We start from the raw sequence: 23,194 nt of genomic DNA on the forward strand, positions 1-23,194 counted from the left end.
GCTTAAGGCATCCGGTTGTGATTTGCTTTTGCATTTCTGTCCCTGAGATACGAGTGAATTGTGCTTTACCTCTTGGTTCTCCTCAGGGTCGGGTATTGATGTGCCTTTCTGTGAGGATGTGTCTCCAACACAAATAGGATCCTGTGTTCAGTGCTCTTCCCTGGTGCACGTACAATTTCATTAGGGTGATGGAAGTGGTCACTCCCTTGAGTTTCTTTAACATTAACATTTTCCTCTGTAACTTTATTACATAAAGTTGGCAGTGATGAAGCAGAGAATATTGTGTCCTGCCATGATATGATTCATAAAATTAACCTGACAGCAGTGTTTTATCAGCGGCAAGGCTTAAAGCACCACTTACGAAGATTGCTTTAAACTTTTATTTTAAGGTAGTTGGCAGTTTTCTCTTTGTGCCAATCTTTAATTGCTTCCAGTATAATTGCTGTGTGAGTTGTTTGCAAATCCTGAGCTCTTTCAGCCAAAACAGTTTGCTTTTTCTGGGAATAAGGATAGGAGAATATATGCTTGCTGCTGTTCAAACATTCTGGTAGGTTCTAGCATCTCCGTGTTTTGGGCAGGGATTTGAAATCTGTCAGGGATGCGTCTGTCTCACTTAAATCACGCTTAGCTAAACTGAGCTAAATACATCATGGAAAACTCACAAAGTGCTTGGTGGAGAGCTAGACCGTGGTGTCTCCCATCTGCTGAGGCACCGTGGCTGAGCCGGGGAGGGGCTGGTACCGAGGGCAAGAACCTCGTGCTGTTTCCCCCCCAGGGCCCGTGAGGAGGGACTGAGCCCAGAGACTGAGCCCCGCTGCTGAACACACCGAGCCAGCATCGCTTGTACTGAGCTCTCACGGGCTTGAGAACTTTGTGGAAAATCAGAAATTTCCATGTTTGTGTTGCATCCGAGTCATGCAACAGAAATGTGGTTTTCCGGTTTTCTTTTAAACCCTTAAACTGTCCATCTACTGACCTCCTGCCTCCAGAAAAAACCTGGTCTCCAAGGTTGCAGAAGTTGAAGGTGCTGAAACTTAGATTATGTGAATCCCCTCGTTTTACTGATTAATTTCAATTTAAATTGGATGGCAGAATAAATAAATGAAAAAGAAGCAAAAAGGGCAGTAATCACACATTTTTAATCCACAAATATGATAATACATCATATACTTAAGGTGACCTGAACATTGCCCTTATTTTAGCAATGTTATTACATACCAAGCTACAAGTACAAAAGTAAACAATGAATATACAGTATATGCAAGTACGAGAAATACTTGAAAACATTCTCTTTCCTTAAGGCTACTCAGATTTATAAATAAAACAACAGATGTTCAGCTGGTTTGTCTAAAATACCAGAATCTGAATATTGATACTTGCAACACACAAAAAGAAAGTCACAGACACAGGATATCCCTTTCCTTTGGACATCTTGAATGTTCAATTTTTTTTTTTTCTGGTGTTAAAAAAGGAACTTAAATTTGTTTGCCACGAGTGAAACACGCAAAATCTGACATGGGTGCACTGGGACAGGAGTGTCAGATACAATAAATACTGTTCAAAAGCATCAGTTGACGAGTACGTGCTTGGAAAAATGCAGCTAATGGTGCGTGTCAATATGGCTGGGCCCCAAATGTGGGTATTTCATGACTGTGCTGTGTTGCAAAGGAATTGTCCACCTTCATTGCTATTTAATATACTTTTTATGGTTAAAGGAAATAGGTGAGGAAAATTACATTGTCTTGTGCTGCCATTTTTACTGTGCTCCAAAATGAGTTCTGGGAACAGATAAAAATCCATATAGCACAGCTCTAGTGACTGAATGGTTTCTGGGTGTGTGTGTTCTCAACCGTGTAAAGGTGTGAGTGTCAGAATTGTTGTTGCAAGAGATACAATATAGTTATTCTGGAAAAGAGGAAAGATGGAAGAAGAACAAAACTTTGAGCAGTTTCCTCTACCACCAAAGTATTGAAGAGTTTAAATGAGAAACATAATTTTTTCTTATCCTAAAGTAATGGGTGATTGACACTGGAAGTCTTCCTCGGAGAGGAATGGCTTTCAAATATATTTGCTTGTCTTTGTCAATTTTCAAGTACATGCATCTCTGTATTATAATATATGTGATATGGAAGGTGTTACCTCCAGATAATGGGATTGTCTCCTATCTGCGTCCACGAAAAGGAGTTGGACGTGACGCTGAAGTGTCAGTGGGTAGAGGTGAGTCTGGAGGGTGAGATGTAGAGGGCAAGGAGAGGAGAGATTTCCCAACATCCTTCCTTTACTTAGGGTCAGTGGGATTATCCAAGTGGCAAGTTGGTGTATCTGCTCTGCTCTGATTCTCCCTCAATCCTAACAAAATTGCACAGAAACCAGTATTTCTTTGCAAAGTGTTCTAAGTTTGAAGACATCACTGTATTTTGTTTAAAACAAAAAGAAAAAAGAGTCACTGAAAATATTCTGACCAAGTCAGTCATTCATCAAGCTCCCCAGAGTCACTAAGACAGTTCTCTTAAGCCTCCTGTGGAGACACTACACTTGGAGGGCACCACAAGCATAGTGATGGGCTTCCTTATCACACCTCTGCTTTCCCCTAGGCACAAATTAACATCATGGACACTTTACACCGCGAGTTTTATTTGGGCTGAGTATTTTGGGGACAGGGGCTGTAAACGTCGCTTTGTAGCTCCATTGGTGTCTCAGTCGTGCTCTTCTTCACAACTGCGATTTCAGAATCTTCACAGAGAGTATTTTGTTCTGGCAGGTGAAACAGTAAAGAGCGCAAAGAGCAGGACAACCTTCAGCCTAAACTCATTGGGCAGAACCAAACATATGAGCCCTGAGAGTGGGGAAACCCATGTACTACTTTATCTAGTTTTCTGGGTACCTTTGAGCTTGAACCACTGAGCTGCTTTTCAAAATTAAAATTAAACCTTCTCTGTTATTATCAGGTATAAAACAAAACTCTTTAATGAAAATATTGCTTCATAGTGCAGCTCCTTAGATTTTTTCCCCACTTCTGCTCAGTTTGCATTATATGTTATTCCCCTATTAGTCTTGAATATTATGTAAAATTAGACTTTTTGATTTTTGATTCTTGATCCTTTTGAAAAGAGGGAGCTCAATCCATCACAGCCCAACTTTCTGTCTAAGCTTTTTCATTTAGCGTGGGAATAATAAAAACATAGGCACCAAGGGCAGCCTGGGGGTACATTCCATGCGTTGCTCATTGCCTTCACTCGTCTATTTTAACACAGCCATGCGCTTGAGTTTACTTTCTGTTCACTCGTTCAGCCTCGAACACAAAGCCAGGAAGGTCACGGTGTATCGCAGTCTGTTTCTAACAATGTATGTCAGCAGCCTTGTTCGCTCCGCTCCTTGGAAACAACAGAATTATCTGAACAAAACAGGAAAATTGATAGCTTTCTGATTGAAGTTTTCCACTTCATCACGAGCCTGGTGAGCACTTTCTGGCCCCTGCTGGAGACTTGAGTCAGATACCGGTCGGAAGGAAGCTTGCTTGCTCACCACGGCTCATGAAGGGTGGCCAGTTCCAGAGAGAAGTTTTTGGTTGGTTTCTTGGTTTTGAGCGTAGTTTCAGAGGATCTTCTCATCAAGTAGTTTGTTGATGCCATCGCAGATCTTTTTGAGGTATGGCCGACAGTCCCCGTCGAGACTGTACAGGGCAGTTAGAAATTCCACATCCGCAAAGTGGTTGAAGACGTGGTTGATGCGCCCGTGGGATCTGGGTGTCAGGTGTCGATCTACGAGTTCATGCACAAGGTCTTTACATTCGTTCAGAAGTTCTGCAAGAACATTTCTGTCAAAAGTGTATTCTACCTCGTAGAAACTGACGATTGTCATGGCGGTTTGGTTCAGCTTCTTCCTGAACTTGTCAACGATTTCCAGCTCTTCTTGGTTGAACTGATTATTTCGATAGAGGATCCCGATTTTTATTGCCACTTTAATCAGGTCTTTCATAATTTTATGGGCTTCCTTTTTGTTTCTCTTGTGTTCCTTGGTTACTTTGTACAGCTCATCGAAGATTTCACTGCTCGTGTCATCAATTAGCATGTTAGCCATGGTTTTGGTTGCCATTTTACTCAGGATCTTTTTCTGGGCTTGCAGTGCGAGATTCTTGGAACTGAAACAATCAGGCCCTGTTTTGGGACAGCAGAGGAGGAAGAAAACGTTAATTTTATTTGGTGACTAATTTTCACAATCAGTTAAGGAAAGTAGTACCTGTGGGCTTAACTGAGACATTACTGATCCTCACGTGTACTCACGATTGCAGTAACGGGAACACTTCCAACGCTCTGTTTCCAGAGATCCTTGGGCTCTTGGACACCTGTGTTTTAGGTCTTACTGAGGTTTTTTGCTTACAAATTAAGAACAGAATATTCTGGCAGGGGATATCTATGCTGGTTCTTTGCCAGTCTTTAAATTTTGAAGTTCAATATTAAAGCTTTCTTGGCAGAGAAATCTGTTGAGATATGTGGTCAAAATAATACATAAGCCATCAGAGATGAGCAAAAGGAGCTACTGACAAATACATGAACCTGAAAAAATTACAGTTTTGGTCATTGGGAGGCACTGTTGTTGCACAGTTAGACTAAGCAGCATCTCAGCTAAGGGATAATAAAACAGATTCCTAAGCGTGGATTTATTTTGCTTTAATCTCTAGTAATGATGCCTTTCCCATTTGTTACCAATTTGCAAAAGTATAGAGTGTGGGTTTTGTAAAACGCTGGTGCTTCAGTGCCTGTGGTTCCCGCCTCATGAAAATACCTGAGCTATTTGATCTATGTTTATCAAATGAATATCTCAGATTCTTTATCTTTCACCCATATGTGCAAGTTTGACTCAGCACAGCACCTGGGCATGTGGCTACTCCTCCTGGACTTTATCCAAGAGCTCCTATGATTACTGCTAGAGGTTAATTTGACCTCCCTCTGTTTTTCACGTTAACGTTGGTTTTTAACTGACTCTTACGTGGACAGAGTAAAGGAAGGGGAAAGATTTAATACGAAATAATCATTCAGTTTAACACCTTGGTAGTAAAGTCTCTGTTGGATCAAAGCACATTTGACGGTTGTGGCACAAGGGTGATGGGTGTGTGTGTTACACACTCGGGCTCACAGCCGGAGAGGTGGGTGCTGGCAGTGGCCTCTCCGGTAGGACATGCTTTCCTCGCCCTCCCCTCGTGTCTCCCCTCAGCATTTGCTCACACTCTGGAGGTCCCCAGCTTTCCCTGCCAGCTGGGGACCTTGCTCTGCTCACCGGGACATCACAGCCCTGGATGGAGGTAACCATGTCCTTCACCAGCTGCTGGGGAATCAAACCACTAAGAGATTAAAAATAACAAAAATCACAGCTTCCAGCGCTCGTTTGATTTTGGAGCCTGTGTGGGTCTTAGGGTGAGCTCCGGAGCCCCTTTTCAGCCTTCAGGACATGAGTGCTCAGCTGAGACACCACGATGTCACCCTGCTGTCACCACACTGTGTGGCCGTCAGTCTGTCTGTGTCTGTGGTGGAGTCTGACCCCCAGATTCACTCAGACTGCCCTGGGTTCACCGCAGCCTCTCCTTCTTCCCCAAGGCTAAAGGGCTGTGGAGGCCAGTGCTCACTTGGAATAAGTAACACTCTGAATTTAAATAGTCTGCTGTTTAAATCCTATTTTTCAAGTTAGCTGGAATATTAAAGTTGTCATCTTTCTTTGTGCGCTACAGCTGTACTACTGAGCAATATGAAAGAGTAACATTTAATTTCAACTGAGCCACCACCTGGAAAAAATAATTCAATGTGCTTAAAAGAATTGCCTGTCATTTGGAGAGAAAATTGTGGGGCTGAGCTGCTGACTGCAGGAAATAGAAAAACTGTGATTTAATCTAGAAATGATAAAACCAGGCTGAAAGCATTCTTTCACTTAGCAGTACGTGGGTATATAAATAGTATCGGTGATGAATAATTATGTGCATTTGACACAGTAAAATGGAAGATTAATATTAGTGTCTGTTTCTGTAGTAAGCGTTCGCGGTTAATCGAGTGGACGCAGTTGTTCAGCATCTGTTTTGATCAAAACCTGAATATAATTTCGGTAGATTTTCAGCATGTTAATTTTACCAACGTTCTCAACACTTGGGGCTCTGTGTGGCTTCCACCAGGTGAGAGCCCGGCCATCCCCGCCGTGCCCAGCTCTGCTGCGGGCAGAGCTTTGCAGAGCCCCGCCGGTCCCTGGCTGGAGCGGTGCCCGCAGAGGTGGGACACAGCAAGGGGGGGGTGAGCAAAGTACCGTGTCCCTCAGGACCAGCCCAACCACCAGCACCTTCTCAAACAGGCACGTGGCTGCCCTCCCATCTGTGTGATTTCTGAGGGACAAAAACTGATTCCACAGCATCACAGCAGAAGTGAGGTTTGTCTGGCACCAAAGAAGTTGTTCTGGGGTATGTTCTGATATTCCAAGTCCATGCTCTCATCCACAAAACTTCCCAGTGTCATCTGTGAAGATGCCACCTCTGGGCTTGCTACCCAGGACAACGATGGCCCAGCTCCCAGCAGAAGGTGTGAGCCCAGACAGGCAGCGCAGCCCCAGAGCAGCAGCCCCAGTTTAACTGAACGTTAAGGCTGGGCCATTTTTCCACGGCAAGTCCCAACTGTGGGACCTGCTGTTTAACAGCATGAGGCTGAGCTCCTTCTTGTCTTTCTAAAAATAAAATAAATCTGGTTTTACATTGGAGCTGCTAAACTTTTCTGTAGAAGCTGTATTTCCCATTCCTCCATGATGTCCTTTACCAGGCCCTAACTAATGCTTTATCCTCCTCCTCCTCCTCTCGTATCTCTTGCTCTCTTCTGTTCAATCCAAGACCCCAGTTTCATGCCTCGTGTTCCTGCTGTGACACCCTTCTCCGCTTCATGCTCCTGTCTCTCCAGCCTGTCTCACCAGGGCATCTCTAGCAGCTCCAAGTGCTCAGAGCCCTCAGAAACAGGGCAGATCCAAGTACCCTGTGCATGCTTCTGTCCCCTGCCTCCTTCTGTCCTTTGTCCTGCTCTCTATATTGTAGTATCTCTGGTAGCTGGTAGTGAGTTCCACCACCAGGACTGCCACGTGCTCTCTCCCAACAGACAAGGTCCCGGTGGGGAAGGGCTGTGCTCCGTGGGGACACAGGGCAAGCTTGTGCATCTGCAGCATTCCGTGGTGCTCTCTGTTAGATGGAGAAGGTGCAGCCTGCTGCCACATTCCCCCCACCATGTCAGGAAACCACTGAGAAGCTCAGGGAGGAGGACAACTGGAGCATCCCAGCTGCACCAGCAAGCCACCAACCTGGCCACCGGATCAGTGCCCTGCAGACCCTCGCCCCGTGGTCTCCACCTGCCCGAGAGCCTGCTGGTGGGGTCAGACAACGTGTGTGTGATGAGGAGGAGGCAGACAATAGCCATCACGGGCTGATGGACAACAGCGTGGGGGCTCTTTGTGCTCAGCTTTGCTGGAATTCAGGGAGTGCACGGGTTTATGGCAGCGTATGCTGGAAAGAGTGAGAGATGGTTTGGGTTCCTGCCTCCAGAATCACGTAGCGCTCAGACACCAAGGTGACGCCTTGCCTTTCAAAGACCACAAGTGGTCAACCCCTTGATTAAATTCAGGCTTTCCTGGAGACTGCAGGTTTACTGTGGCGGTCCTTTCTCACTGCGGCACGTTGCTCGTTACACAAAATATAACATCTTTGCCTCCTACATACAGCAATTCTATTTTCTGCTTTCTTTCCTACAGCAAAACAAATCGGCAACAACATCATAGATGCTATTAGCTTTCAGGAACATTACACCAAAGCTAAAAAAGAAAAACCAGCCTCCGAGCATCCTGCTTAGCTGGGTACTGGTTAGCTGCCATAATAGAAACTCTGACGTCTTCGTTTTTACTAAACTGAGGACCAGCTCTGCCTTCAGATCTGCTCTCTCCTCCTCTAGCTGCCATTTAGAGCTGCACATGATAAAAGCTGTGCAAGAAGCCCCATGTGATGGGACCGATGCCATTGCACCCCTCCATCCATCAGGCAGGGCAGCTCCTCAGACCTGCCCCCGAGGCGGGATGGAGCCTGGTGGGGAGAGGCTGCCATGGAGGGGAAGGAGCCTGGTGGGGAGAGGCTCCCATGGAGGGGAAGGAGCCTGGTGGGGAGAGGCTCCCATGGAGGGGAAGGAGCCTGGTGGGGAGAGGCTGCCATGGAGGGGATGGGGCCTGGTGGGGAGAGGCTGCCATGGAGGGGATGGGGCCTGGTGGGGAGAGGCTCCCATGGAGGGGAAGGGGCCTGGTGGGGAGAGGCTGCCATGGAGGGGATGGGGCCTGGTGGGGAGAGGCTGCCATGGAGGGGATGGGGCCTGGTGGGGAGAGGCTCCCGTCCCAGCACTAGGCCCTGCCCGCTCCCCACCAGTGACCGCCCAGCTCCTGGCACACGGTGCTGAACACGATCCACTACACTTAATAACAGGATTGCTTAATAACAGAGTTGCTTAATAACAGAAGTGTGGAAAAAAAGTTTGGCAGCTCTAGAGAGAGTGGATGTAAGAGTTTTGTATTTTAAGAGTTTTGGAGACTAAAATGCAAGAGCATCTGTAATATTCTCGAAATATTTTGGTTCCAGATGGCTGTACCAAGTACAAAATGATTAGAACTAAGTGCTCAGCAATACTATTTTCATGTAAATATCCATCCAGCCGCTCCGCACAAAACACACGGCAGAACCAGTGAACCAGAATGGGCTCCCACGATGCCCAGGAGAGAGCACGGTCAACACTTTCTGAAAGCAATTAGGCGGACGTGGAAACAACCCCCCCCAGGCACATGAATCCATTTCCCTCCCAGTTAGCCACTTCTTGGTCAAAGCCTTCAGCAAGTTTTGCAGCCAGGGCATTTTCTCCCCTGGCAAACAGCTGAAAGGCCCGTGGAAGCGAGCTCGGGGGGGACGTGCTGCCTCACGGGTCAAAACGGACAGAGCAGGAGCTCGTCCGGTGCATTTTTAATTGGATTGGCGGGCTTGCCTGGAGAGGAGGGATAACAAAACAATTTCTTTGGGTTTGTTGCACCTGTGGAGCTACAGCTGACCCTGGGAGCTGTTACTGCAGCACCTGCTGCAGCTTCTACCACTTAATTACCTCCACCATTGGCTTCACCAGGTATAAAGTGAGTCCCACGGGGAGCTGTGTGTCCTGGCTCATGCTTCTAGGGCTGTTTTCAAAGCCCTGCCAAGCAGTGCCTGTGTGGGGGGCACTGAGGTACCTTGAGAGTATCCCCGAGAGGTGAGTTGAGCTGCTGTAAGTTAAAGGACTGAGGTTAAAAATGCAAAGAGACTGGGGGATGGCAGTGAGCTTCTGGGGCCTGGCAGGAGTGGGAGGTGATGGGATGGGAAAAGGTCCTTGGCTCTGTGCTGCAGCTGTGCTGTAAGCAGAGGGCTGAATCCTAACTGAACAAGAGGGAAATACGTAGGGAAGTAAAGATGATGAAGAGGCTGAAATATTTTTAATACTCCTGAATCTTCAATTTTCAAATGCAGTGCAGCAAAAGACAGCCTTTAAGGAGTCAGCAAAGCTGCTGGAAATGTGGCATCCCTCCAGCTGCCAGCAGTTGCTCGGGCTTGTGGGAGAGGGACTAAGCCAAGGGACAGGCACAGAGGCTGCATGGTATGAGACTGAGATAGCTGGTTGTGGAAATTGTCATAGGAATATGCTGTTTTAATGATTTGTGTGACCCAGTTTGAATGCGTCTGTGTATTTTAACCTAGTGACATACCTAGGGAGCCTGGGAATGCCAACGAGATGGAATGAGGCAGCCCTAGTGTAAAGCTCTTGCAGAGAGTTAAATGAGCAGTGGGTATCTGAGTGCTTAATCCAGAGTTGCTGCTGCTGGTGGTGATAACTTACTGGGCTGGCAGCTTGTTTCATTATAATCTGGAGTTACCTGTAATGTCTCTTTTTCTTGACATAAATAGTTAATAAAGCATAATAACCATAAATAAAAATAAAAAAGGAAAATAAAAGCAGGAAGCTTTACTAAGCTGTTACATAAAGCTATAAGGACAAGAAAAAGCTAGTGCAGATTTGGAAAGGAGAATGTAAAAAAACAAACAACAAAAAAAACCCCTAGTTGCTTAATTGGCAGTATTCAGACTAAATGTTTAGAGGTAATGAGCTGAAAACTCGTGTGTTTTATTTATCCTTCAAGTATCACTTACATGCTCTAAGATTGATTAGAAAAACAAACCACAGAACTCAGGATTTCAAAATAGCTCTAAAAGCAGACAGGAAAAAAGTGCACTAAAAGCAGTTCTCCCATAGTATTTCAGCAGCGAGCAGCCAGGGAGCTCGAAGCGTGCGTATTACTCTTGGACAGCTACAGGATCACTGCAGAAGAAACATTCAGTGTTTCCAGTAACTTTAAGCCAAGAAATCCAATAGAGCAGATGGAATATATCAGCTTTCAGGGAGGGCCAATTTAAACACGTGTAAGCACCAGGGGCCCGGTGCTCAAACTTTTAACACTTCTAAATTGTTACTGTGAACATAAAAGGGTTGTTCATTTCTGTAGTGGAACAGGAGATTACAGACTGATAATTAGATGATCCTGGGAGAACGTACAGGTTTCCAAAGGTCTGAAGGCAAGACTTGGACCTGCTGGAAATGGCAGCATCAGCCCTGTGCAGCGGGAACATGACTGAATGGAAAAAGGCCCATTTTCCCTTCAGTGCTTTAGAGGAGCAGCAGTCATGATGCAAAAAAAGCACTGTCTGGGAATCTAGCGACTGGAGATTCCTAACAATGGTCTTATTTCACTGCCTGCCTTGTATCTGGCACTTACTTTACTAATAATATATTGTTGCTGCATACTGGAGTGTGCCTTTCAGTACCTGGTGGAGGTGATGGCAGGCTGGGGAGTCCTCCCTGAGAAGAGGAGCAATGCAGAACGAGCGGTTAAACTGTTGTCCTCATCTGAGTAATGCCTTCAGAGAAGATATCCATGGGGAGAGGAGCTCAGCTGCAGTTTCCATCAGCTCTGCTGGAGCTGCCAAGAAAGGGGCTGGCTCAGCTTTTCTCCTGTTACCCCCAGTAGCTGGCTGGGAACTGAACTGCACCGCTGTATTCTCTCCTGTGGCTAAAAGCAGTAGCTGGCAAGTGGTGTCTGGATAACTGCACTGTCCCGTGGCTGAAACTGGCCCACAGTGTGGAAACCTTCACAAGAGCTCCTTTGATTATATGGCACAGCTGACATGGCGCTGTGATTTCATACACCTCCTATTTGACATTAGAAACGAGACATTGCACTTGGTCATATCATGAAAACTCATATTCAGCTTGTGTGAGAGGAAACCACTCCCTGATGAAAAGGCCCCGTGAGGACCATCTCCATGCGCTGTGTCCCTGGCCACAAACCAAACAGTGGTACCAGGCAGCAACTTCTTTGCAGACAACTCAACCCTCAGGCCGTGCCTGCCAAGTACGGGCTTGGCACAGGCAAGCGGCAGGGACACCTCTCTGACAGTGGGTGCCAAACCTCTTAATTTTTTTAATCCAATAACATAGATCAGAACCAAAACCTTCAAGCTTTACTCTACAGCTGAAAGAGATTTTGATAAACTGCCCACCGTATTTGATAAATGGGTTTAAAGTCTTTTGATGTCAGCTCATTATATGGATAGCAAGTGCAAAATGCATTGAAAAGACTGAACATCTCTACCCCAGAAAATGCTGGTTTAACTCTGGCTGAGATCGTGAGCCAAAGGGAGGTGCTGGCAATAGATGGAGCAAAGGTTTGAGACAGGAGGTGCTGGCAATAGAGTGAGACACACGGACCAAGGCACCACCTGGGCTGATCTTTAGGGAATGGGAATGCAGGAGGATTTGTTACTACCTGTTGCAAGGACCTATTGACCCTTTTCCTGTATTTTGAGGCAGATGTTTATTATTATATTAGTAGGTTTTTCTTTAAATGCTGGCTTTGGTCAAAGTCTTCTAGAGCGAAGAGGCACCCTGACATCCAAGACACTACAGCAGGGCCTTAGGTCAGCAGGGACAGCTTGCAAAACCCAGCAGATAGTTCTTTGGTGGCAATAGGGGACACCTTGACTTGGTGTCAAGGGACTATTTGGCCTTCAAACTGTCAGTGGTTTTGGCTTTTTTTTTTTTTGTATATGCTATATAGCAAATCCTCGGCAGTAATTGTTGAAGAATTTTACTTCAGTCTCTGAAACATTTTGTGTTTAATCTCTCTTGTCTTCTCCACAATTATGATGTTTCTTGCATCTTCCTTTTAAAGACGCTGCATTTAAAAATAAGGTATCATGGTGACTATGTAGAAAAATACTTAATTAGACTAATAATTATTATCTCTATAGGAAAATTATGCTTGTTTTAATGTCTGGCCATGTAATTTTCACAATAGGACAGTAACGAGTTCTTTGATATGTGCTCAGGACAAGACAGAGTCTCTGGGGGAGCGTCAGGCATATAACGAATGATAAACCAATTATCTGGGTAAGGGAAAAAGCCTCTAGGTTTTTTTTCAAAATGACTCAACTATCATATTCTTCCACACAGAAGTAGGAATTATCTGGAAAAGAAGGGATTTTCTAACCAGAGTATTATTTGCCACTGAGGCTCTTATAAGCCATGAGAAACCTTTCAAGATCTTGCAGTTATCCTCTTTTCACCCAGGTGTTATTACTGTAGCAACTTTCTCTTTGTAGGTGATCTGTAGAACTTGCAGTTTTACTTCATGATCAGTTTCCAAACTGGCCAATTCTGCTTTGAGCAAAAACTTGAAGAGGAAAAATAAAAATAAAAATTACAAACACTAAAAATAGAAAATCCAGGCTGTGCTGCCTGAGCATGGGGGATGCAGCTCTGCGTCCTGGGAGTTGGCAGCTAGAACCACCCCGCAGGCGCTGAGGCTTTCTGCTTTCGGTACATACAGTCTTGCTCCAGGAATGTAACAACTCAGTCTCCCCCTTTGCCTCTTAAAACAAATAATAAAACCCCTAAGCCACGTGCAGAGAAAAGGGACAGGACAGACACTGTACAACTATGTGGCAGGTGCTTTCCACCTGTTAAACGGTGTAGCTGTGCTTCAGTATTCACTTGCAGTGGCCCAGAAGCAGATCACAGAATCACAGAATCTTCATGGTTGGAAGGGACCTTTGAGATCTCCTGGTTCATCCTCCAGCTGTGTTTTCCTGGTGCAGATGGGGATTTGGTGCCCGAGAGCAGCTCTGCCCTTTCTCTGGTGTTTGAACGTTCGAACACTGTGACACTCTCAACAGCTCCTGGGGGAGCCGAGTGCTACTTCGTGATTGATGTGGATTCTTTTTCAGGATACATGAAGTTTTCTGTGTATTCTCCCATGCCCTCCTCTGGCAGGGTGAGGGGAGGAGAGGGGCCATGGAGGTGTCTCTGCTTTTCTGGGCAATTACTACACTCATCACTCCTGGTTAACAGGAGGTGCCCATTTCCCTCTGCTTCTGTAGCTCAAATGCTATTTCTATTCCATCCACGGAGGACTCTTTAGCATGCAGGAGCCAGTCATTCCCAGCAGGAACATAATAATACACTGCTAGTGCAGCAAGGCCTGGCGATATCAGCCCTAAATATTAAACACGGCTTCTGTGCAATATGCATGCTTTAAACAGATAAAGTGCAGCTAAGAAACAGCCTACTGGATACCAGTTCACCAATTTATTTTTTTTCCCCCGTTTCCCATCCCCTCAGGAAGAAAATTCTGAGGGTTTATTTTTGTGCCTTGAAGTTGCTTGCTGTTGCAGTACACTGCTTTCTCCAGAGATAGAACATCCTTGCCTTTTACATAGAGTAATTCTATTTTTGACTCAAAATATATTAAGAATGGCATGAAAAATAACCACATCTATGCTCTAGGGATGCACAAAATTCCATGAGAAAGCAAGCAACTGGGACCCCAAGAATAGCTGGTCCGAAGATGCCATGAAACTCCAGGATGGTGTTTCTCTGTAGCTTAATATGAGGATGAAGGAAAATGGGGGGGGAAAAGCATTTCTGCTAAAGCAGGTCAAGGTGAATAAACTTCTGAAACATGCACAATAGGCTGTGACTGCAGAAGGTGTCAAGCTGCTGCTGACCCAGTGGGCTCCCCAGCTCCCCAGTGAGCTCTGCCACGTCCAGAGGGAGAGGATGGGGGTCAGCAGCTCCGGCACCCCATCCCTGTGGAACTGCAGCGGTACCTCTGCAGGGCACATGGCTCTCCTCACCATCCTCCAGCACACTGCTCAGATACACCCAAAATAGCCCTCCCTGCCCCACAGAGGGGGAGTGACTGGAAGCAACACCACAGTTCACTCTTGTGTGGTTTGTTGGGTTTTTTTATATATATATATATATAAAAACAAAAACCCCAGTGACAGTGCTAATTGGCCACCTTTGCTTGAGTTGCTTTGAGGGCACTGACAGCGCAAGTGGTGGATGTGCAGGGGTAACCCTGAACTGAGGGTGTAAAGGAGAGGAGGCCAAAGGAAGTGGGGGGGATGGAGGGGAAAGAAATATGGGCTGTTTAAGCCTGGAACTGATTGAAGTTAATGGCATCTGTGTATCTGGCAGATGAGGGAGATGATATTTTTTAATGAATGCCATATGCTATTGTTTTACTACCTTGGTACTCGCCTGCTTGAGCACTAGGTTTTGAATTAAGAAGGTGATGGATAGGAGGGAAACAAAATAATGGCAGGAATCAAGTGCATCTGGAAGAGCATACCGTGGGTCCCTGAATAAAGCACTAGAGGAGCTGTTAATTTTCCCCGTTAAAACCAGCCATGCTTCCAAACTCTATTTAAACCAGAGAAGAAAGTCAAATGAAGGGAAGATGAAGAGGACAATAGTGGCAAGTGTTACCAACAGTTAACTTTCCCGAGTCAGGAGCAGGCACTCCAGTGTGAAACTATTAAGAGAAAACGTTTAATTAACCTTATACATAGACTATTTATTGTCTCATTTTTATTTTTTGCTTATGTGCTTCGGGGGAGTCAATTAATTTAAAGAAAAGTATTTTGAAGATGCTGATTAGTGCTTACAGACCAGCTACCAGTCACAGGGCTGTGAAAGATGAGGGCTTACAAGTTACAACGCGTTTGGACCTGCTGTTTGGCAGCCAACAAACAGGCACAGCCAAGGCTACAGCACAGCTGGAACAGCAGGACCATGATGTGACTGTCACTAAAGAAAACAAAGGACGTCAAACCTGCTGCAAGGTGAGGGCTTTGTAGTGGCATAAGGGAATTTAAAGTGTGGCTTATCCTGCGACTGATTAATGTTCTTAAATCAAAAAGCAAGCAACCTCCAAAACCCAACAAAACAAAGTAAAAAAAACAAACCGAAACTCTTGATAGAAGAGACTCTGCGTTTCTGTAAGTCAGTTTCTGAAGGAATATTCTTCTGAACCCTCACCTTGAGTCATGCCTAGTTATAAATTTGCTATGTCACAGCATCGTTACTTACAAGGTATGTGGGTGCTACCTATCTCTGCGTGTTTATAACCGTTTTCACTCCCTCCATGAATACAAAGGCCTAGATTTGTAAAGGCACCTAATGTATCACTAAGTGTAGTCTAAAATTTTAATTCCTTGTCTGAGAATATTCAGGAGGGGAAAAAAAAAAAGACTACAAAAAGTCTGGAAAAGTTACTGCAACTTGTGAAGTCTTTGTGGGTAAAGAAAATACTCCCAATTAATTCACCACTTGCCTTTCTAGTGATGCTCCTTCTGCCTCGTGGCTGCAGAGCATCCCTGGCTCTCTCTCCCAGTGACCTTCTGCTGCAAACTACTGTGCTTTGCTTACCACGACAGGTTACTGAACACGGGGTCTATGCTCTGCCCATGCAGACACGGCAGTGAGAACTTCACCGCTGTTTGAAGCAGACACTTGTGTTTTGCCCAGCTCTTGATGCTTTGTGCTGCTGCTTGAGACCACGGTACCAGATGGGAATGTTGCTTGTGCAAGTCCATAAAAGACCTGAGGGCATTCTCCCCTTCGAGTAAGAGCTGCTGATAATATCAGTGTCTGAATGGTGCCTGCTCTGGTTTCTTTTAACTCGTTTGAAGTATTCTCTCCCCCCGCCCCGGAAAAAAATAATTTAGAGATTTCTTTAGAGACTTGTAACAGACAATCCCACTATGGCCTGGCTGAAATAACCTGTTTTTTGATTTTTAACCATCAGAACTGATATCAGAATCCATCTTCAACGACTTAGTTCAGTGGTATAGTTATAAATGAACCAATTCTTACAAGTTTAAAAAAAATATTTCTTTTTTAAAATGTTATCTGCTTATCCTGGCTGACAAGCAAATGATTAAATTCCTTTTCCTTGTAGTTCAAATTCTTTATTCCTTGCTTCAACAGAGAACAGATTAAGCAGGTGCAATCCTGAAATAGCTGCCCACGCACAAACACTGGCGCTCTGCATACCTTTGCAAGAAAAATCTAAACTGAACTTGTCAATACTGTTGATCCAGGGTGAAACCAATGCCTTATTTTCAGTCTGAAAGTGCTAGAAAAGTATTTCTTAACAAGAGCAAAGCTGAAACTGAACAGACAAAGACGTGAATACTTAAGAGAGTCTGGTTATGCCTGCTAACTGCTGGTCCCAAAAGAGGACAACAAACCTCCAAGAGTCTCTGTTTACTTATTGTTTTAAACAATGCTTTACTGTTTGCCTGGTCATTAAAAAAAAGAAAAAAAAAAAAGATTTTTACAGTTGCAGAATATTAGGCTGTGTGGAATCCCTGACATTTTTTAACCTTTTTTTTTTCCTTCCCCATCTCTGGAGAAGGATTAGCTGCTGGGGAGATGGGAGATGGCCAACCCAGATTCTAAATGGACAACTCCTGACCAAAGGAAAAATTAAGGCTGGGTGACACAGCTGGGATTCATCATGCTCTCCATCTCTTACATGTTTTTGTGCATCTGATTGGGGATTTATTGCTAGGAAGAAAGCACGTGTTGCCTCATGCTTCAGATGTGATCTATAACCCTGTTTTCCTTTAAGATGAAGCCTGATTTGGACTCGAATCCATCCTTGGGGTGATCTGCTCTGCACTGCTCATCTGCAGTGTTAGGTCAAGCAACAAGATGCGCAGAACACTAAGAATGGAATGTGTGATGGCTTCCATCCCTGTGGAAAAAAGACACAGCCTGTATGAGTCTGTCCCTCCCACACGGACTCAGCCACCTGCTGTTTCTCCATACTTGTTCTCTCTAATCCTGTCGCAAAGAATGACCACCATTTATCCAGCATTTCCTTTAATAAAAAGGAATAATTTTTAAACAATGAAAGCCTTAGTATAGCCTAATGAAAATACATGCTCAATCTTACAATAAGAGCAAAGGATTATTTCCTGTGGCAGGACACACAACTCAGTAAGGTAGATTTGCAGGTCAGTTCTGTTCCTCCTTGATCAAGATCTGCATGAATAATATCTGCCAAGATTTACAGTGTCTGCCTCTCTTATGCTAATGAAAGAAAAAATCCTGAGGTTATACTGGAAAAAAGGGAGGAACTAGAGTACAACCGATGTTTTCCTTGTGAGGGGTTTAAAGTGCTAAGCACGGTGTCAATGCTTTCACAGCGACGTAACTGACCCAAGTAGCATAAAGAATATCTCACAGTCAAAACTCCTGCAGAGAACAAATGCTAATGAAGATAATCTGGGTTTGTACTTCTCTCTTGTTCACTGTGTGTATACATATTGCAAAACGTATCGTGCCAGGGGGAATATCCTGATAACAGGGATGCTTTCTCTGTCACCAGGGAGTCTCTAATAACAGTTTAACAGCAGTAGCTATAACCACCCATGGTGCAGAAGTTCACTCTAAGTGCAACTCTTTATTTTAGGAAAGCAGAAATGGAAAAAACGCTGGAACAGCACTGAAATGGTCAAGACAGCTCTGAGGAGGTCTGTTTCGTTATTCTGATGCATGTGAGTAACAGCAACGTGTTGTGGTTGATGGCTTTTTTTTTAGTATATATGTATGTATCCTTATTATATGATATTGTAGCTATATGGAGTCAGGATTGAATCTGCAGAGGAAAAATCAAAAAATTACTGCCTTTATATTACCTAAAGAAAGCCCTGAAAGGACAAGCCGCAGTGATAAACACAGATAAGCAGAATGTGCCATCCCTCATGAGGTTCCAATTCTGTGAAATCTCTGAGTACGTACGTACTGAGTTTATTTGTGCTGGTACCTACACATGTACTGAGAGCATCCAGCTGAATATCCAGGACGATGCAGAAATGTTCCCTCTGAATCCGGCAGTCACAACAGTCTCCAGAGAGACTCCACATCAACTCAATCAGGCCCAGACTGATATTAAGAGAAAGTCATGTAGCACAGCCCACCTGCTGTTATCATCTCGCTGTTTCAGATGCCAGCAAAACTGCTGCCTTTATATCTGGTTAATGGCAACAGAATAATAGACAATTCTACAGTTCTGCTAAAAAAAAATTGTTCTTAGGAACAAAAACTCATTCCATCAAAACAGCTGCTACTTCTGAATGTAATTTGGTCAATTTTGCCATGTTTTAATCTCGAGCATGAATTTTTAAAGCGTGTCTGGTATATGCTGAAGAAAGAGAGACACCAGCACACTACTGTTCCTCCTGGAGCCATTCCAAGCATAGGCAGCTTCTCCAGGCTGATCAAGAAAGTTTCCAAAGGTGAGTTTAGACCCACCTGATCTCTCCTGGATTTCACATAGTATTCAGAGCGAATGCCCTGTGGAGCTTCCTCAGACAGCCAGCAGTAGCCTGAGGAGAAATACAGCTTAGTATCCTCTTACTGCTTTTTAGGACTTGGTAAGTCCTTTTTTCCTAGAGACCTAATCTTGTGTTTCTCAGTTTTGCTCTAGGGCTCTGCGGGGTTCAGTGCTCTTTCTGCTTGAAGAAGCAAGACAAAACCTCCTTCTTGCTCAGCTCTCACCAGTCCCATAGGAACAAACTGGATTCAGCCCAATCTCATGTTTCCCATTCAATTTTTTCTACAGTGAAGAAAAAAGTTAATTCCTTTCTTGAAGAGGGACTTGAACAGTTCTGGTCTGTACCACTGTGTACGGGCAACCCACCAGGGAGGACTTTGTCAAGTTAGGATTGGCCAGACCCCTTGGGCACCCCAGTTCTGATAAATGGTCCAATTCCCTTTAGCAGAAGGATCTGACAATTCCTATTGTATGCTTGTCTAGAGAAATAAGACTACTACACTCATATGGTTTGTAGGGTTCAGCTTTTCCCAAAACAACATCTATCTGTAGTTCCTCCTCTGTGCTCCTGCAGTTGCCGTAGCATAACCCAGGGACATTCACATCTAATGCCATAAACACCGAGCAGAAAGCAATCACCACCACAGAGAGCCTTCCATCAAATGATACACTTGTAGGCTTTGAAATGGAGACTGGAGCCTTAACAAGGAATGGCTGTACACCTGTCATTCACTACTATTTCATATACTGAAACTATCTCAGGAGTTTCCTATGGGTTTGCACCAAAGCCCAGAGAACAATAATCCAGAGTTTGTGCTCTGAATATAGGTGTTGCTATATTGCTCACAGGGAATAAACTGTTAGCAGGAACATTAAATAAACTCTATCATCAAGTTGAATGATACTCTAAAATAGATCATTTAACTTTTACTAACAGTCATTATTAATTTAATGAAACTGCCCAGGACAATTTAAACTAAAAGAGAGCAATTTTGCAGTGCTCCCTATAGAGGCATAGCACAGTATACATTCAACATGAAAGGTCTGGAAGAGGAGCCCTTTTGTTTATTCTTTTTTTAATTTTACGTAATGCTAATTTGAGCTGCTGGTGTCATGCTATTGAGCCCTACGCTACAGTATGTTTGAAGCTTCCCTTGGCAAATAACTGAGCAGAAATGTAACCCCACTGACCTCACCTTAGTAGAGCTGGTTTTGCTGCCAAAACTCAAGAGCTGGCATGCCTTTTTTTTTTTTATTTTTTCTTCGCCCCAGACCCCAAGTCTATTCAGAAAGTTTCATTTGCAGCACTCTGTTCTCTTCCTCTGGGCCTGATGGTGCTGCTGAGATCCCCGTGGGTAGTGCTAGCTGTTGAGGCCTGCCTTTGCCTTTGGGGTGAACTTGCTCACCTGCCTTTCTCCAGCTTTTGGCAGCACTGGGTCCCCCCCAGCTACAGGTCTCTCAAGGTTTGCTGTAGGATTGATGCTACCCTCATCTCCCCATCAGTCTGTCTGTCCGTCTGTCCTTTCTTCAAGCCTGAAGCCTGAAGATGATTTACCACTCGCTGCTTTTCAGTTTTCTCTCCCCAGATATTAAATACTCTCATGCTCACAGAGAAAACACATGCGGAAGCTTTACCCTTCCAGGATGCTTAACAGCCATCCCTCCAATGCAAAATAGGCTCGTGATAAAATCGCATTTTCTTAAAGCAAATGGGCACCCCAGCGAGCCTCTCAGACGAGCTTCCCACCATGAGAACTCTCATTAAGCGCAGCGCAGTGGTGCTGGTGTAATGGTGCATCAGTCGACACGTACTTGACTTTAATGTACACAGAAATCACTCCTAGAAAGCTTTTGGAAACTGCAAATGCCAGAACCCTGTCTTACATGGTGAGCGACTGCCTGGAAGTCCAAGTGGCATGTTAGAGCTTGCAAGATTTCTGACAAATGGAAACAGTGGAGGGAAGAAAAAAAAAAAGTCAGTTGTCATTGCCTGGGCTTTGGTCCCGTGTCGATGCTCATGGTTGGCTGATGCATTATCTGCCTGGAACTCACACAAAGGACACGTCCTAAGACAGTAACTGAAGAGAGGTCTATATCCAGTGACTTTTGCTTAACTGAGAATATTAATGCTATAAACACAAGTCTACAAATGTGATGATACACCACAAGAATTCACTCAGGGCAGCACTTAATCTAGACAGCTGCGGTAATTGCACTGCTTTGTAAATTGGTCAAATGGAAGCTGATAAATCTCATTAACATTGTGATGGGTATGGTCTGTAAAAATCTAGAGCTGCTTGATAATTCTACAGCTATCTGCTTTATTCCAGAATATAAACCAGCAACACTATTAAAGCAATTTAGCATATTTCAATATTTGAAAAGTGTACACTTGAATGTCTTAATTTGGATACGCCTGTAATGGCTTCTTCTAGTGTCATTTAATTACTTTCTTACTTTACATAGAAAAGATCTTTGTTTTTAAAAGCAAATATTATCTAATACCTGCGTATTGACAGAAGAATCAGTGAAAATATATGCCTTTCCTTTGTCTCTGAAAGAGACAGCTCTTTCCTTTGTTTTCTTTCAGAAAAGAAATTTACAGAAATTAAACAAATAGCCAAGATGTTGTGGTAAGATATCTAGATATCTGCTCAGATAAACTACGGAAAACAAAATGTTTAAAGAAAATACTTGATTTTTTTTCTTTACAAAGCTAAAAAAAAATGCTACCTTGTGGAGGAGCATTTGCTGTATGAGGATCTGCCTCTGAAATACCTGTAGATCCAAGATGCACATGAACAAAGAGATTTAGGACATGATTCTACCTCCTTTTGCATAGATCAGAATTCTTTTTGCTATATTCAGTGTTTCATGAAAGAAAGTCTTTACTGATGCCAGTGATAATGGCCTAAACTGGTCATGTAAAATTACCATGTCATGTATGATGACAGGGAGATTATTTTTCCAAGACACTTCCATACTTTCCATGATGTCCTCAGGTTTGACTCCGACCATTTCTCATCCAAAACTGACTTAATATCCACCCGGTGCTCTTTCCTAATTCTTTTAGAGGGAACTTGCTATTTAAAGGGGATGCATTCCTACCAAATTTATTTTTTGAGATTCCCTGCATCCTGTTTCTCAGGGTGTATTGTCTCTGTACAGAATATTTGGTGTTATCATTCTAACCTCCCACAGCTACCAGAGGGTAACCATGCATTGTACGGTGGCTATTGCCTGAATTAATGCCCCAAATTCAAGAAGTATGTCTTTCTCATACTCAAGCTCTCAGCCTCCAGACTGGGGACTGGATCAGTAAATGCAGGGAAGGACTATTTTCTGATTTCTTTTAGTTATGTTTATTTTTCACTATGACAACTTCTCAAACAGAGAACAAGCTGAAATCTTACTGTGTCTGCTCTTGCCTCATTCCTCCTCCTTTTTTTTCATAGAATAATTGTGCAATTCATCTGGAATATGGGAATATAAATTACTTGTGTCAATGGATAGATTTAGGAGTGACTTTTAATGGCATTATCTTTGCTTTAACTTCAGAAGTGAAGAGACAAAAGGCATAGGTCACGGAAGAAGTCTATGAAAAAAACCAGCTTCAGAGAGAGGAATGTGTGCAGTGCATGATTAAAAATCCCCATAGTTTTGAAATATGATAGCCTAATTCTATCAAGCTCTCATTATTTATAAGATCTCTGGAACTCTTAGTTCTGTGTTATTTGTTGGCTGTCATTCTTATCACATAAGCTTGTTAATATTTTGGTTAAATATGGGCAACTATAATCACACTCTGTTCTTCAAGCCCTGCCCGTGTCATCTTTTCCCCCTTCCTTATTATACAAGAAAAATGGACTTTCCTCTTCAAATAAACCTGTGCCAGAACCAGTTTAGGCCTCTGACAATGTCTAATATGGTCTAAATGATAGGGGTATATTTCTATGAAATTTTGATTTTATTTATTTTTTCAGTTGTTTGTAGGTATTCATTTGACCTGGAAAATCTAAACCGCATCTCTGCTTGGGTGAGGAAAGATTAGATGGAGCATGCATTACCTTGCTCTTTGTTGTTTAATGGACAGTTTATATTGCGTTAATAGCTCCATCTCCTGTTTTGTTCATCTCCTTTGCAAAACACACCAGGTTTTTCTTCAGTGGCAAAGGTGCAAGCTAAATGGACTCTTCCTTCCCCCCTCATTTCTACAAAATAGTGTTTTTTCAGGTATCTTGTTTTATAGTAATCATTCAGTAGACACACAAACACTCCCCTGCTCTCCTCCCCGCTTCAGAATAGGTCTATCTATGTGCTACTCAACACGCCAGCAGCAATGATGCAGAGGTGGAAACTGTTCATCAGAACAGGACTACAGTTACGAGACTGTGGCTTCAGCTCCTCTTGCCACAGAGTGAGTTGTGCTGTCACTCTG

At 43.9% G+C, this 23,194-nt stretch overlaps 1 protein-coding gene across 1 annotated transcript in view; it reads right to left on the reverse strand.

Moving 5' to 3' along the window:
- Positions 1–1,120: 1,120 nt before the first annotated feature.
- The window catches only part of TNFAIP8L3 (TNF alpha induced protein 8 like 3), a 48,668-nt gene continuing 26,594 nt past the window's right edge, over positions 1,121–23,194 (reverse strand). The window contains exon 2 of the mRNA XM_014944686.1: positions 1,121–4,157. Within this exon, the coding sequence (XP_014800172.1) occupies positions 3,595–4,157 (563 nt within the window). The 3' untranslated portion in view covers positions 1,121–3,594. The remainder of the gene's footprint in view (positions 4,158–23,194) is intronic.

Source organism: Calidris pugnax, unplaced genomic scaffold (assembly GCF_001431845.1).
Source record: "Calidris pugnax isolate Ruff unplaced genomic scaffold, ASM143184v1 scaffold70, whole genome shotgun sequence".
Taxonomy (NCBI): domain Eukaryota; kingdom Metazoa; phylum Chordata; class Aves; order Charadriiformes; family Scolopacidae; genus Calidris; species Calidris pugnax.